This window comes from Myxocyprinus asiaticus, chromosome 38 (genome assembly GCF_019703515.2).
Source record: "Myxocyprinus asiaticus isolate MX2 ecotype Aquarium Trade chromosome 38, UBuf_Myxa_2, whole genome shotgun sequence".
Lineage (NCBI taxonomy): Eukaryota > Metazoa > Chordata > Actinopteri > Cypriniformes > Catostomidae > Myxocyprinus > Myxocyprinus asiaticus.
Window position 1 is genome coordinate 18,118,267 of NC_059381.1, and position 15,036 is coordinate 18,133,302.

At 41.3% G+C, this 15,036-nt stretch overlaps 1 protein-coding gene across 1 annotated transcript; it reads right to left on the reverse strand.

Moving 5' to 3' along the window:
* Positions 1–132: 132 nt before the first annotated feature.
* LOC127429223 (V-set and immunoglobulin domain-containing protein 10-like 2) lies at positions 133–14,302 on the reverse strand. The gene is made up of 12 exons (XM_051678113.1): positions 14,190–14,302; positions 13,437–13,790; positions 7,720–7,998; positions 7,286–7,561; positions 5,557–5,814; positions 3,607–3,867; positions 3,236–3,526; positions 2,662–2,970; positions 1,840–1,962; positions 1,717–1,741; positions 822–928; positions 133–670 (listed from the first exon to the last, which is right to left on the reverse strand). Exons 1-12 carry the CDS (start codon positions 14,254–14,256, stop codon positions 570–572), a joined length of 2,451 nt encoding a protein of 816 aa, XP_051534073.1. The 5' UTR covers positions 14,257–14,302; the 3' UTR covers positions 133–569.
* Between the last annotated feature and the right edge of the window lie 734 nt (positions 14,303–15,036).

Consider the following 15,036-nt stretch of genomic DNA (forward strand, 5'->3'; position numbering starts at 1 on the left):
GAGTCATGTTCGGCCTTCATTTTATTAAAATTTGTGAGTTCAGAAAAGAGCGCATTTTGCTTACAAAGACATTGTCATTTAAGGACATAGTAAACATCAACCCATGTCATTTAGAAGCAGTTAAAAATGTATTTAAATCACTGAATATAGACAAATGTAAGGTGAATGCAAATGGATATTTTCACAATCTGTGTATTTATGTTTAAGGATTGCTAAAAATAAGCTTTGTATTACTTTCAAAAGCAATTACAATTTAATGAAGTGGAACAGGCTACTTATGAGGAAATTTAGTTAGCAAAAACATAGCAATTCTTCTGCTAATGCACAACAAATACTTGTGTTATAGTTATACGTAAAGTTAGCTTGCAAATATCTGAAGCTGCTCTAAATGTAAGACATTTGCTATCTAGGCATTAAACTCTCAGTGACTTTAGTATAAAATTAGACTCAACATAAAATTTGTTCTCTTTGTTTCTGTTGATAAAAATGTGTTCCTGGTCTCCCAAAGTGCTTCACCCTGTGGTAATTTTATGGTAACTTCAAACAGTTGATTATGATCAGCCATGTCTCTAGCTTGAAGCCATGACGGTTATAGTTACGTTGACTGGTTCCTCACCGGGGGGAAGGTTTGTAGGTGTTGCGGTTGGCCTTGGCAGTGCCATTGACGGTCCTGCAAGAGAAAGTGTATTCTTTCTTTGATCAAATGGGCGTGAACAAAAAAAACAATAAAATACATGTAGATATTTTAGAAGTAATGATGCACCAAGATGCTGTTGCTTTGATATGAGTTTGATGAATAACTGCCAAGGAGCTTGAGATACCTGGACTATCTGATGGACTTGACTCTCCTGGGCCTCTGTCCCCTTCTCCTCTTCCAACAACTTCATCCTCAGGGAAGTTAATGTTCTCTCTAGACTGGCTGTTCTGCCTGAAAAAACCACAACATAAATACCACTAAATTTAAATGATCGATAAGAATATCCATTTCTAAATAATTGCACAATGTACAGTGTGTTGGTTCCAACAAAGAAAATAAGACTTAAATGCATCATATCTTTTAAGTCTATCTTATATATGTAATTTATTACACTCACTGAGCACTTTTATTAGGAACACTATGTTCCTAATAAAGGGCCCGACATGGTCTTTTGCTGTTGCAGCCCACTCGCCTCGCGGTTCGACGTGTTGTGCATTCTGAGATACTAATCTGCTCACTACAACTGTTGGGTGGTTATCTGAGTTACTGTAGCCTTTCTGTCAGCTCGAACTTTGGCCATTCTCTGTTTACCTCTCTCATCAGCAAGGCATTTCTGTCCATAGAGCTGCCACTCACTGGATGTTTTTTGTTTTTGGCACCATTCTGAGTAAACTCTAGAGACTGTTGTGCATGAAAATCCCAGGAGATCAGCAGTTACAGAAATACTCAAACCAGCACGTCGGTACCAACATTCATTCCACAGTCGAATTTACTGTGACCAAATTTTTTCCCCATTCTGATGGTTGATGTGAACTTTACCTGAAGCTACTTACCTATATCTGCATGATTTTATGCATTGCACTGCTGCCACACGATTGGCTGATTAGATAACTGCATGAATAAGTAGGTGAACGGGTGTTCCTAATAAAGTGCTCAGTGAGTGTATATATGTTAAATGTATCTATAATATATTGAAAAAAGAGCAACCGAATATCTAAAATATCAATTGCCAAACATACCTTCCAAATATCAAGTCATGAAGTCCTGTAAAGTGTGAAAATTACATTAGCAAACAGCCACGACGAGTGCCAACCATGAGAAAGAAAATGTGATCAAATTAAAAATGTGTAAAAAAAACTTACGTGGGTTATTGTTGCGGTTCCTTACCACAAACATGAAGAGCAGTACAGTGGCTATTGTTGCTATGATCATGCCCCCGATGGCTGCCCCAATCACAGCTGGATAGGCATTGAAGGGAGGGTCCGCTGGAAGACAGCAAACCTGTTTCAGCTTGACAAAATCAGTGTCCAAACTGCATAGTGTACCATGAACCATTTTACATGGGCGAATAAGTTCGCTTATTCTTTACCATTCCATCAATTGATCAATATATTACTGGTTTATGACAGAATTTCTGAGATTAAAGTGTTAATCCAAAATTTGTCATCGTTTACACAAAATGAGGGTAAGTAATGATGACAGAATTTTCATTTTTGGATGAATTATCCCTTTAAGCCCAAACACCTTTATGAGTTTGGCTAATGAAGCTTGGGTTTACCTGTTTAGCTACTTGTTTTAGCATCATATCTATAACCATGAGCATTCTCTTAAGAGGTAAGTTGCATTATCAGACTGAGATGAATAGATAAGGAGTGATGAAAGAAAAGGCCAAAAGACAAGTTAATAGGACAGTGAGACTGGGAGGAAATGTGTGGGTGTGTAAGTAGTGAAGATATTGTGCATTTCACCTGAATGGACAACAAAACAAAACAACAACATTAGATTTCCAATAAGTGGTAATGTGGAAATGAAAATCTCAAACAATAGCTAAGAGCATCAACTGATATACCACTTTTGATTGGTATTTTGATATGATTTAAATGAGAAAACTATTATCATAACCACTGCTCATCCAGTATGTGATTAAACAGCAGTTCTTTGATGCATCTTGTGTGAGTTCACACCTGGGCTCTTAATCTCTGAGGGGTTTCCAATGGTGCGGTGGTTGATGGCAGTAATACGGAACACATAGGTTCCAGTGGGATCCAGACTGTTGACCTGGTAGCTCCGGGCATCGGGATCCAGGTCTACCAGTTTCTGCCAGGGAGGGTCACTGCTTCGTTTCTTCACAGGGTCGGGGAGCCTCTGACGCTCGATAAAGAACCCGGTGAAGTCACCATCAGTCTGTGGCAGCCACTCTAGGTCAACATCTGTTCTATGACGACTGTTGTAAATGATCCTACTGATGGTTAAATTTGGGGGCATTGGGTACCCTGAAACAGAGCCATTTAGAAAGTTGGTTGTTATATATCACTATTATTATGACCAATTGGAAGAGCAACTGGAATTGAGGTGGGTATTATGCATATGTGTCCATGTGCTTCTGTAAACTAATTTTTTATTCAAATTATACTGTAGTTCACCCTCTCTATGAAGAAAGTAATTCATAAAGGTTTGGAACATGACAATGTAAGTATGAAGTAATTCATGACAGAATTTTATTTTTTGGTGAATTATCCCTTTCAAAGGCTTGCTTACTTTTCACCATCAGCATAACAGGGATCTCTGCTCCTCCAACAGCGTTGGTAGCCGAACACCAGTATTCCCCGCTGTCTGTCTCGCTGTCTGTTTCCCGCACTGTCAAGTTAGTCCAGGCAGCAGCTCGATCCAGGATGTACTTCATAGGTATGTTATCCACATGCTGTTTTAAGTTATTATACCAGGTGATTTCTGTGACAGGGTAGTTTTTACTCAAAATACAGGTGAGCTGGACATCACTGCCCTCATAAACAGACATCATGCTGCGCTGGGTCACTAAGACTGGTGCCTCTGAAGACAGAAGAAGAGAGGACAGTTTTAAATCGATTCTTTTTCTGTTTTGAAAAAGTGGAGGAATGACCCTTTCTTACCCAGCTTTAACACACACTGTTTGGTCTCCTTTGCCAATAGATGTTTGCCATGGCATACAAAGGCTTTGCCACTGTAAGTGGTGCTGGACCGCAGAACTAGGATGTTGGCATTCTGCTCAGATGTTCCTTGCATGTCCCCTAAGCTGGAGGCCCACCAGAGCAGGGCTCGAGGAAACCCACCCTCCCAGGAGCAGGACAACATTAGGTACTCATTGTTACGAGTGGCATATGCAGAACACTTAGGCTCCCCAGAGGGCATCCCTGGAGTCAAGGGAATATATAAGGGTCAATGACATGATGTTAATTTTTTTGTCCTCCAAAAAAACATTAAAAATGCTGTTCACACAAAACAATTTAACCACAGTAATTTGCCTGAATACACCCATACAATGATGAACATGCTTTCAATTCTGAGTTCAAAGTCATCTTGATATTTCTTTTGTGGATTAAATAAAAAAAAAATGACACATCACAGAATGGTGATTTTACGAGTTTCTCTAAGAGACAATTAGTGAGGCAAAAGCATGTGTGAAAAATCACAAACTCTGGACCTGTTGGACCTGTCATTTCAAAGACAGTCTTCGCTACCATCATGCAAATTGTCAGTTAATCATTTGCTGATGCTTTGAAAGGTCAGCCGGGCCAGAGTTGAAACTGTCTGAACTTTGAGAACAGCGTTATAGCGCTTGATGTAAGCGCAACGCCATAGGCAGTCTTGACGCTCACACTTCACCTCATAGAGTTCAGTATATTCAGCAGTGTTAACATGTGAGTCATATGGAAGCCCCGTAAGTTTTGTAACTGTGTGGATCAAGAAAAAAAAGATAAAAGATAAAATTCTTGAAAAAAATAAATGTTGGTATAAGCAGTTTGGAATAATCTGTTTAAGATTTTTAAAAAGATTTGATCTTTTTTTTTAATTTGTTGTTTTTTTTTTTGTTTTTATTAAATCATAGTAGCATAACCAACATGCAGGTAGTCATTTTGTTGTCATGTGACAACAAAACTAAAAAAGACAGAGGAGTCTCAAGACTTAGTGTTAAGGTAGTTTTTTCTCTTGTAAAAGAGATTTAATTTCAGTGAGTTTTATCCTGGTTAAATAAAGGTTACTTACATTTATGTTTTTAAAATATCAGATTTTGACCCTTTTTTTCCAGCTTGGAGGAAACATATGATAACTTGATATTTGTAAAAAAAAAAAAAACAACAACAAAAAAAAAAATATATATATATATATTACATTTACAAAGAAAAAATATACATTTGTGTATTCGAAATCATTCTTTTTTCTTCTTCTTTTTTCAGAAATTGCTGTAAATGTTCTTCAAAAACATGTGAAATCAATGTGGAAACAAATATTGTTTTCTTTTTTTAAAATAGATTTTTTTATTTATTTTTTTATCCCCTTTTCTCCCAATTTGGAATGCCCAATTCCCACTACTTAGTAGGTCCTCGTGGTGGCACGGTTACTCACCTCAATCTGGGTGGCGGAGGACAAGTCTCAGTTGCCTCCGCTTCTAAGACCGTCAATCCATGCATCTTATCACGTGGCTCGCTGTGCATGACACTGCAGAGACTCCGCATGTGGAGGCTCATGCTACTCTCCGCGATCCATGCACAACTTACCACGTGCCCTATTGAGAGCGAGAACCACTAATTGCGACCACAAGGAGGTTACCCCATGTGACTCTACCCTCCCTAACAACCGGGCCAATTTGGTTGCTTAGGAGGCCTGGCTGGAGTCACTCAGCACACTGTGGATTCGAACTCGCGACTCCTTGGGTAGTAGTCAGCGTCAATACTCGCAGAGCTACCCAGGCCCCCCTAAAAATAGATTGTTTAAAGATTTCTCATTTTTATCACATTGAACAATCTAATTTGTCAAAGACCCATGAACTGCTTACGGACCTTTCGTGAGCTGAGTCTGACAAGTACGTATTTTACACTTACATGTTCTGGCGCTACAGCTGCTGATTTCATTCTGTGCCACATGTGAGCCTTGGCAGATGAACAAAGAGTTGTTTGCAATATCTGGACCTGTCTGAATCTTGGTGATGTTTGTGAATCCCTCACTCTCATCTCCAAACACATACGGGCTCCATCTCAAAGAGGCCGCAGGAACACCGCCCTCCCAAGAACAGTGGAGGGCCAGGTCAGAGTAGTTGTTAACTGGGAGGATAGAGCAAGATGGTGCACCATCTGGAGGATCTGTGGGAACAAAACCATTGTGTAACACTGGGCAGTGAAATAGATCCTGGGTTATTTGGGCCAATTTAGGTAACTGATAGAGGCAGAGAAGCGCTCCTGAATTTGAGCCCAACGAAGAGATCGGATTAGGTGTCTAGATAGAGGTAAGTGCTTAATGAACTTCATCTACAGACAAGAGTGATGAAATATTGAATTGGTATAATTCAAGCATTTGCTGAAAAAGCACCCATTTGGATTTGCTATAATCATTTCTTGCTGTATTGACTGGTCTTGTCCACACATTTCCAAATATTTCTGATAAACATAGTTTTCGCCCTCCGCTTTTTCACCAACAGTGTTTTAGGAAATCTCTCTGTCCATGTCAAAGCAAAACCACTGTGCTCACATAACCACGCTGGTCTAGGAGATGGCGATATTGTGCCGTAAAGCTCAGTGTCAAAAACCACATTATGGGAATGTGTCCTGAAGTTTATTTTTTTCCTGACATCTAACAACAGCTAGATGGCGAAGCATAACAGAGGTGCAGACATGTTTATCTGGAAGAACCTATGACAGCTGATCACAACAAAACAAATTAGCGTTCGGCTATTGCTGTCAAATTCCTGCCTGACAGCGCATGACCAATATTTAGAAACAATTATTGCCTTGCACACATTTTTTTCATGATGTCCCTGTATTCCAAAATCTCAGTTTCACCTGTCCACATGCATCATGGAAAACAGCATTTTGAAAAGTCTTCACTTTGGAAGGTATTTTCAGTGATCTAAAATGCAGATTAAGTGTGGTTAGAAAGCCAAAACACAGAAAACTCGAAGATTTCAGAAATATCATATTTGTGTGGATGGGGCCTAAGACCTTTAAAAAATTCATTGATTCCCCTACGTTGATGCCTCTCATCCACACTAGAATGGCGTTTTCCTCTACTGAAAATGGAACGTTTCGAAAACGAAACATTTTAGAATATTTTGTTTTCTCCATTACTGCATACTTTAGAAAATGATTAAGTTACCAAACTGAAAACAGATTAGTGTGGATGTGGCCTTAGTGTACTGTATTGGTGAGGTTGTTACCACTGTGGTCAGTCTAACATTAAGCAGACAAGAGAAGGGGGAGAGCTGCAAAATACAGCCATAAATAGAGTGTGAAGAGGAAATTTAGATGTTTTTACAAAACAAGGCTTCTAGACCTTTCTCAACTTGCCATTACACAGAAACAATCACACCAGCTGTATACCTTCAGCTCTCAGAACTGTCCTTCACCTCCTCCAGATGCACGTCCAGAATCGACCACACTGGAAGCCTGACACCTTTGTTTACGAACTTGCGTGTGCATGTTAGTGTACAGAGAAGAGTGTAAGATGGAAGCAAAAGCAAGAATGACAAGGAATTTTAGAAGGAAATATGAAGACAGGTTGAAAAATCAGCAAAGATGGCCAGCAGAGTCCAGGCAGTGGTTTATGGGAGTCACTCACAGTAGACGGTGAGGGTGATGGTTTTCTTGGAGCGAGTGTTGAGGTAATTGTTCTGAGCCAGGCAGGCGTAGTGGCCTGTGTGCATGCGTAGGATCTTGGTGATAGTGAACTGTGGACCCGTGTACACCTGGGAGTTGTTGTAGAACCAGACATATTGGCTGGGGGGATTTGAAGAGGCTTGACACAGGAGGGAAACAGTCTCTCTTTCCAGGGCTGAATAACCACGCTCCGTTACCGAGAAAGGGGTGACATTGATCTGAGGCAGGTCTGGACCAACTGGAAAAAGACCCACATGTGTTTGCTAGCATACTTGCTTTTCAAAATTCAGATTAAAAGGTAAGATTTGACAAGGTAAGACCCAAAAAAGACTAAATAACTATGCCATGCACTGATCAACTTTGTATTATTATTTCAATACAGTATTAGTCTCTTACAAATAATGTCAAGCCAGATCCGATCACTGCGCTGTTCGTTGACCTGATTGCTGGCAATACACCTGTACCAGCCAGTGTGATTGCGGATGACCTCAGTGAGATTGAACAGGTTGTTGTCGTTGCTCTCGTCCATGGTGGTGAACTGCCCTTCCCTGCTTTCCTGCTCCCATATGTAATGAATAGGCCCTGTGCCGTTCTCCAGGCCACAGCGCATGATCACTGACGTGCCCTCCACTGGTGAAGGATCGCTCATCAGAATGTAAGGTTTGGTCACTGGCACTGTAGAGGTCATTACAAAATTTAATCTTATTACTTGTAGCACATGGAAAATTGGAATAAAAATATACTGACAATATTAACATGCAAGAGTTCTGTCAACAATCTAATAGCGAGGGCAGAAGAGTTCGTGTTTCAGTTAGGGGCCATTTACTTTTATTGCGTTAATGCGTCCGTCTGTGTAAAGTTTCAGTTCTTTTTCTATGTAAACTTTTGCTGGATGGACATCTTTGACCGTTGCGCAGCATCTCACGCAGGAGTTCCAGGTTTTTTAGATGCCAGTTCAAGTTTAAGGGGTCCTTCACACCAAACCTGTTTGTATGTCCTTCTGCTCTGTTTTTTTAAGTGTTTTTGTATGTAAACATGCGCTAGACGGACGTAATTGAACCTTTCGCTGATTTTTTAGTGTTCGCCGCAGGAGTGCCGCATTCGCAGTATCAGGTTAAAGAACTTCAGCTTTTAAAACTTCAGACGGAGTAATTTACCAGTATCCATTACAGATTACTAATTACTTCTCAAAATGTTTTAATTGATTACTTAGATTATTTCATGGGGAAAGTTATCAAATTACTAATTACTTTACTTTTTACTAACACTGCTTGTTTTTCTGCTCAGCGAATTCACAATGTCTCCTTGTCCATTGATATATGCAAGATATACACTCAAAACCCAGGGTTTCTCCTTTGCAATGAATCGTTTGGGGGCGCATGTCCTTCCACTCACAAAAACACAAATTAGACATACATATTAGCATAATAATTTTTTTTATGTATTCAACGTGTTTCTATGTGTAACCCAAGTAATTATAAAGAAATTTAAAATCCGTAAATGTAATCTGATTACAAGAATTTTGAATGTAATCTGTTAGATTACATTAACTAATTACTTTGTCCAGATCAGTCTTTTAATTACCTCTGCATTACACCCAACACTGGCAAGGATGCATTCGGTGTGCAGGGGCGCTTTAAGAAACCTCTGGGCCCATGGGCTTGCTGGTCCGCAGAGGCCCCTTCCAGTTGTTGAGCGGGTTGGGTGGGGGGGGTTGGAACTGCTGTGCATTGAACAAGCACTACATGGACGCCTTTAAAGGTTGCGCTCTGTCACAATGTCAACAACCGCATCTCCAGATGAAAGCGTTTAAACTCGCTCCTCCCGTGAACATGGATAGGGAAAATGGGCCCCATGGGAGTTGTAGGCCCCTGGACTTTAGCCCGTATAAGGCTGTGCGTTAATGTGCCCCTGTCAGTGTGAACAGCCCCAAAAGGAACTTCAACTTTAAAAACGTGTCTCGAGACACCTTTGTTCTGTTCTATTTGTTGCATTGCACCTAGCTTTTTTAACACTAAATTTTTTGGTCGATATCGATTTTAACAAAAAACTGTAGGACAATACAGATACGGATATTTTGCCACTTACTTTATTTTGTCATCAGATGACTGTTTTACTTTGGAATTATGCTTTAAAATGTACAAAGAGTAACAAAAGCCTTTTCACTGTTCTAACATTAAACAAGTTCCATTGAACATGAATTGGATCTGTTGGATCAGGCCAAACTGTCATGAAGTCAAAGTCTGCTGGTTTCAAAGTGTTTTGGATGGTCTTCATCATCTTGTAGCCTATATAGAAGTGCCATTTGCACAGCTGTCATGTCCATTTATGGCATTTTTTCCACATTAAAGAGATGAAAAAATGTCCAAAAATGAAAATTCAGTCATTGTTTACTCACCCCTGTGTTGTTATAACCCCATATAACTTTCTTTCTTTTTCTTAACACAAAGGGAGAAATTGTGAAATTTGTTGTTCTCAGTGATGTCATACAATGGCATTTTATGGTGACTACCTCTTCAAGTTTCAAAAGGACACAGAAGTATAATTCAGAAGTCTAATAAATTATTCTATAAATTATTAACAGCAGAAAACAAACACAAACCAAAGAACAGAACTTAAAAACATGTCTGAAGAGTTTGTAGTGGAAGAATAGATGCATTTTGATATCTAGCCTTATTTGTTTGAACCAGAGTCCGCAATCAAAAAGTGTGATGGAGGAGGCTGAAGGTAGCTACCAGTATCGCTGCTCCCTATACGCATATTACACAGTCTGCATAGGGCACCATCTTAACCGAGGGGGACACCAGAAACTCCACCGGCTGTTGCACTTTATACCTTATTCAAGGACCCGAAAGCAGTCACGGAACACAAACAAACGCCTTGCGGTTGCACCACACATCGCATTTTGGACCGTGGCCAGTTCATAGCAGATGGGGTTACCGGGCACCTCGTGATTTGATACGCTGTTCCCTCGAATGCGAATCTCAAAAATATCTTGTAATATTATACAATTCGTACATGAAAGTATGCATTTTTCAGATCTATCGACACAGACCAATCATGTGGGTGGATGTGCAATAAGATACTTTTCTGAGTAATCATTTTGAATGGCTGCTTTGCATGTGTGCAATTCAAATGGCTCAGATCTAAGATTGTCTGAAGCCCACCGTCTTTCTTTGGGACAAGAAAATAGCGGCTGTAAAACACTGTAACAGGGTAAGTTAAAATGGGAAAGGAGGAGGCGGGAACCGGCTGAACAGTCAAAGTAATATTTAATGAAACAAAAAGACACAAAACACACACACGGCAGCTGCGTGTGGCTCTCTCTCTCCCGAACTGCCGCATCTGGCACTGCTTTATCCCTCTTCCTTGGCTGATTAGCCCAATTGAGGGTGGGGCAGGGCCTTGAGTGCGCACGGCCAGCCCCACCCTCCTCCTCGTCACACTCCTCCCTCCTTTGCCCCAGGCTGGGGAACCCTCAGCATGACATACAGCCCCCCCTTTCTGAGGAAAATTGCTCGCCGGTTCCCTGACACGCCGTCGCCTGGTCCTTTGACCACTCCTCTACCCTCGGACGACAGCCACTCCTCCCGGGGCAGACTGGAGCGAGTCCTCCGACCCCTGGCGGATGGAACACCCCTCCGTGTTCTGGCGGCTGGTAGCGAGCCCCTCCGCCCCTGGCAGCGGCTCCAGTGTAACAGGGTAAGTTAAAATGGGAAAGGAGGAGGTGGGTACTGGCTGAACAATCAAAGTAATATTTAATGAAACAAAAAGACACAAAACACACACACGGCAGCTGCGTGTGGCTCTCTCTCCCGAACTGCCGCATCCAGCTTGGCTTTATCCTTCTCCTCGACTTATTAGCCATACGCACTCATGGCCCGGCCCCGCCCTCCTCCTCATCACAAACCCTTTTTGGGTTTGACAATTTGGAACAACCTCTATCGTGTTTTTCGGGAGGAGATTGTGTATTTCAGCTCATAACACTGGCGCGTCTTCGGACGGAACTGTGGAAGACAGAATTCTGTTGAAACAGGGTGGCCGGCGTGCAAACTGGATCATATACCTATGTTTGATCATTTTTAGCACCCAATCTGAAATACCTGTAAGGGACAGATGGCAACCAGTGGGAAGCGGTTGTGCACAATGTGTGGGCTTTGAAGAGGAAAAGAGCTCTTTACTGAGAATGTGTGAGCATCTCATGCATCTGCAGAGAGCGCTGTATTCTTTTTTGCATTTATTACATTTTTTATTGCATTTATACAAATGTGAGACACAGAAACAAAATTTTGAACAATATTGTGAACAGCAATATTCCTTTCCCGACAACCAACAGTGGGGAGATGGGGAACAGTGTTGTGTGTCTCCAATCGAGCCTTCTTCGGTGCAAACCTGGAGGGAACAGCGAGCTCTGCATTCCACTTCAAAGGGCTGTGACCATCCGGAGCGGTTTTGTTGCGTGGGGGGTGTTGTTCCACCAGTGCGAGGCGGACACTTGAAACAGAGTGGGAGCAAGCCGGCTGTGAAACGTTACTCCGTTTTGGCATAAAATGTCTAATAGCTTGTGATTGTTGCAGAGTCGCGACATAACACTCCGCAAACTTATCCACTGAGCTGCCAAAGAGGCCGGCTGGAGACACTGGAGCATCCAACAGAGCGGCTTTTTCCTTGTCACGCATGTCTGTGAGGGTCAGCCAGATGTGACGATCCAGAACTACTACGTTGCCCAATGACTTGCCAATGGCCTGCTCAGTGATTTTCGTGGTGCGCAGCGCTAAATCTGTGGCTGTGCGGAGCTCTTTGAATGTTTCTGGATCGTAGCTTTGCTCGTCCATTTGCTTGAAGAGCTTGGCTTGAAAGACCTAGAGCACCTCCATCACGTGGAGTGCTGAACCAGCGTGGCCCACTACTGAGTATGCTTTTCCATCCAGTGCGGACGTCAGTCAACAGGGCTTGGAAGGATTTCCATGCCCTGCTACCCACTGGGCAGAGGTGTGATGCTAGTTGGGCATAACCGTTTTCTTCCCCGTGATCCACATTAGAGAGGATGTAATTGCTGCATGGGCGAGCTGAATAGGGCATGCGCCAGGATTTTGACAGTTTGTTATGAACTTCAGTGAAGAATGGGGCAGATCTACGAGACGCGGTCACTTGACGGCGTCCAGACTGCAGGAACCATTCATCAAGGCGAGATTGTGTAGGTTCCTCTGGAGGAGACCACTGTATATAGAGCTCTACAACAGCCCTTGAAAGATGAGAAGCATCTCCTTATCAGTGTCGCGTACACACTCCTCACCCTCACTGGGGGAGGGGCAATAGCATCATCCACTGACCACTCGCCTGATGCAGCGAGAGACATGACATTGTCATCATCCCCAGCATCAGAACCGCCGAACGAGACGAGGTCGTGCTTGTCACGCACATAAGTATCAGCATTGACGCGTTCATGGAGATTGAGGGGCTCGCGGGGCTGAATTTTTATTTTTGGGTGAACTAAGCCTTTAATATAAGAACGAGAAAGGATAAAAATTAAATATTAAATGCTCTTAGGAGTGCCAAACTTTATAACATAGTGTGGCTATTATTATTTCTAGTTTGTGCATTTAATTTCAGAGGTTTTACAAAGTGTGTTACTAATTCATTATAAATCAACCATCGGCTTTTCATATCTGCATTTTCATGCTTATAACCGATATGCCTGTGGTTTTAATTTGGTCAATAATTGGCCGATAGATATCGGCAGCCGATATAACGGTGCATCCCTAATAAAAACTCTAGCATCCACTCAGAATCTTTATCTAAAAGTTTTGCATTTTGTGAGAACGCAGCTGACCTTTAGGCAAAAGCTATTTTCATGGGAGATAACTGTAAAATTTAAAATAACAGCAATAGTTTGAAGAAAAGTATTTGGGAAATATCAATAAATTAATTTTCTGAGGTATCTTTATGCTTCTGCCCTTTTAAGAAAAGACTGGTATAGACACCAACAAATACAGGAGAACAACTATGCTTGTCTTTTCAACAGGATTAGTGTGCCATTGTACATGTTAGAGGCATGCTAAATTAACCAGCCATTGTTCATATCAGTCCTTAAATAACCTCTGATTACTGACCTAGAACACGTAGATACACATAGTAGTAATACAGCCTGGCTCCCTCGGTAGTATCATACAGTGCCTGGCAGGTATAAACTCCTTCAGCAGCCATAGGAAGCTTCTCTATTGACAGAGACGCGCTGTTGCTGATGACTGTCAGATCACCCAAGTCTTTGGCTAATTTTTGCAGCTTGGGCCCCTTCCCAAAGTTGTACACCACAGCACGAATGGTGTCTGTGCCTGGTTCGGTGAAGCCCCATATATAGACATCAGGTAAGGTGGGGCCACATTCCAGGATCACTGCATGTCCCACCACGCCATTGGTCCGGGACTCACTGTAAACCACCTCCCCCGGGTCCAAGATATCTACACCTGGGGACAAATTGTGAGAGTACATGCATAATGTGAAAGGTGGCAGTATTAGCAAGTATTATTAGCACTGATTAAGTTACAAAGTTAGGATGATCAGGGTACATCATCTGTAGATTTTTTCCTTTTGCAAACAAATTATTTCAGACCTTTTTTCAAAACAAACTTTTCTCACCTTTTCTCTGAAAAGTGTATTTGTGCTATCTTTAAAATAAATGCCACTTGGTTTGATATTTTGTTATAAAATGCAATGACATTTATACATTTTAAGAGTAACTAAAGTCCAAATACTTACAGGGTCACTGTATGGTTAATATGTTAGATAATAGCATTGAAACATCACATTAGAAAATAATATTTTAAATATCAGTTATCTCGAATTAAAGCAGTTCATAGTCTTACCTTGGAGGAAAGGTAGAAATAAAACAGTCAGGCAGATATCAGACACCCCTAAAACTCTGTGAACCATGGTGCCATGACTCTCAGGTGTCCAAAGCCTTGACCAAGAGATAGAAAAGCACAACAGCGGTCTCTAAAATCAAAGAATAATGATAAACATCCAATAAATATGATGATCTTCTCCGAGCTTTCGATTGCTGCCAGACTCCACAGGCGGTGAGAGGCTCAATGATAAAATAGGCAACTGAGACTCTCTAAACTGATTTGGCTTTGAATAATTTACAGACCTTGCCCTCCACCTACAGGAATACAGCGGAGTAGTGTAGAAAGACAAGGTTTAGGATGACACGATGATAGCTTTATCTCATCTATTATTGAGGGTGGTGGGATGGATGGCTGTTCTAGCTTTCCATCACTCAAAGCAGGGAGGATACATTCTGATACATGTATTAGTCCCAACACAATGATTTATTCTCTTAGGGTAATAAACAAATGTTAATAATAACAAACAGTGCATTTGTCTTATAATGGTATGTCAAAGTTGATGAAGACTTCACTGATGGTCAATTCAGTTAGACACACAAATGTAGGGGTTTTTGAGATATCCCTGTCTTTTTCACATTTTACATAACAATAAGCCCTACATATGATTGGAATGTTAGCTTTTTCCAACACAAACCAAGGAGGAAAGGAAATAGAATTCATGTCTAACAACAGAAATGTTTTATGCAGTCTACATACTGAGGTAGGCTGAAAAGACCCGTTATGTTGAATTTTGGGATGGGATGTTGGTGTGCTGGTGTCCCCACAAGGCTTTTAAACTAGCTAAACCAGCTTCATTAGAAAGACC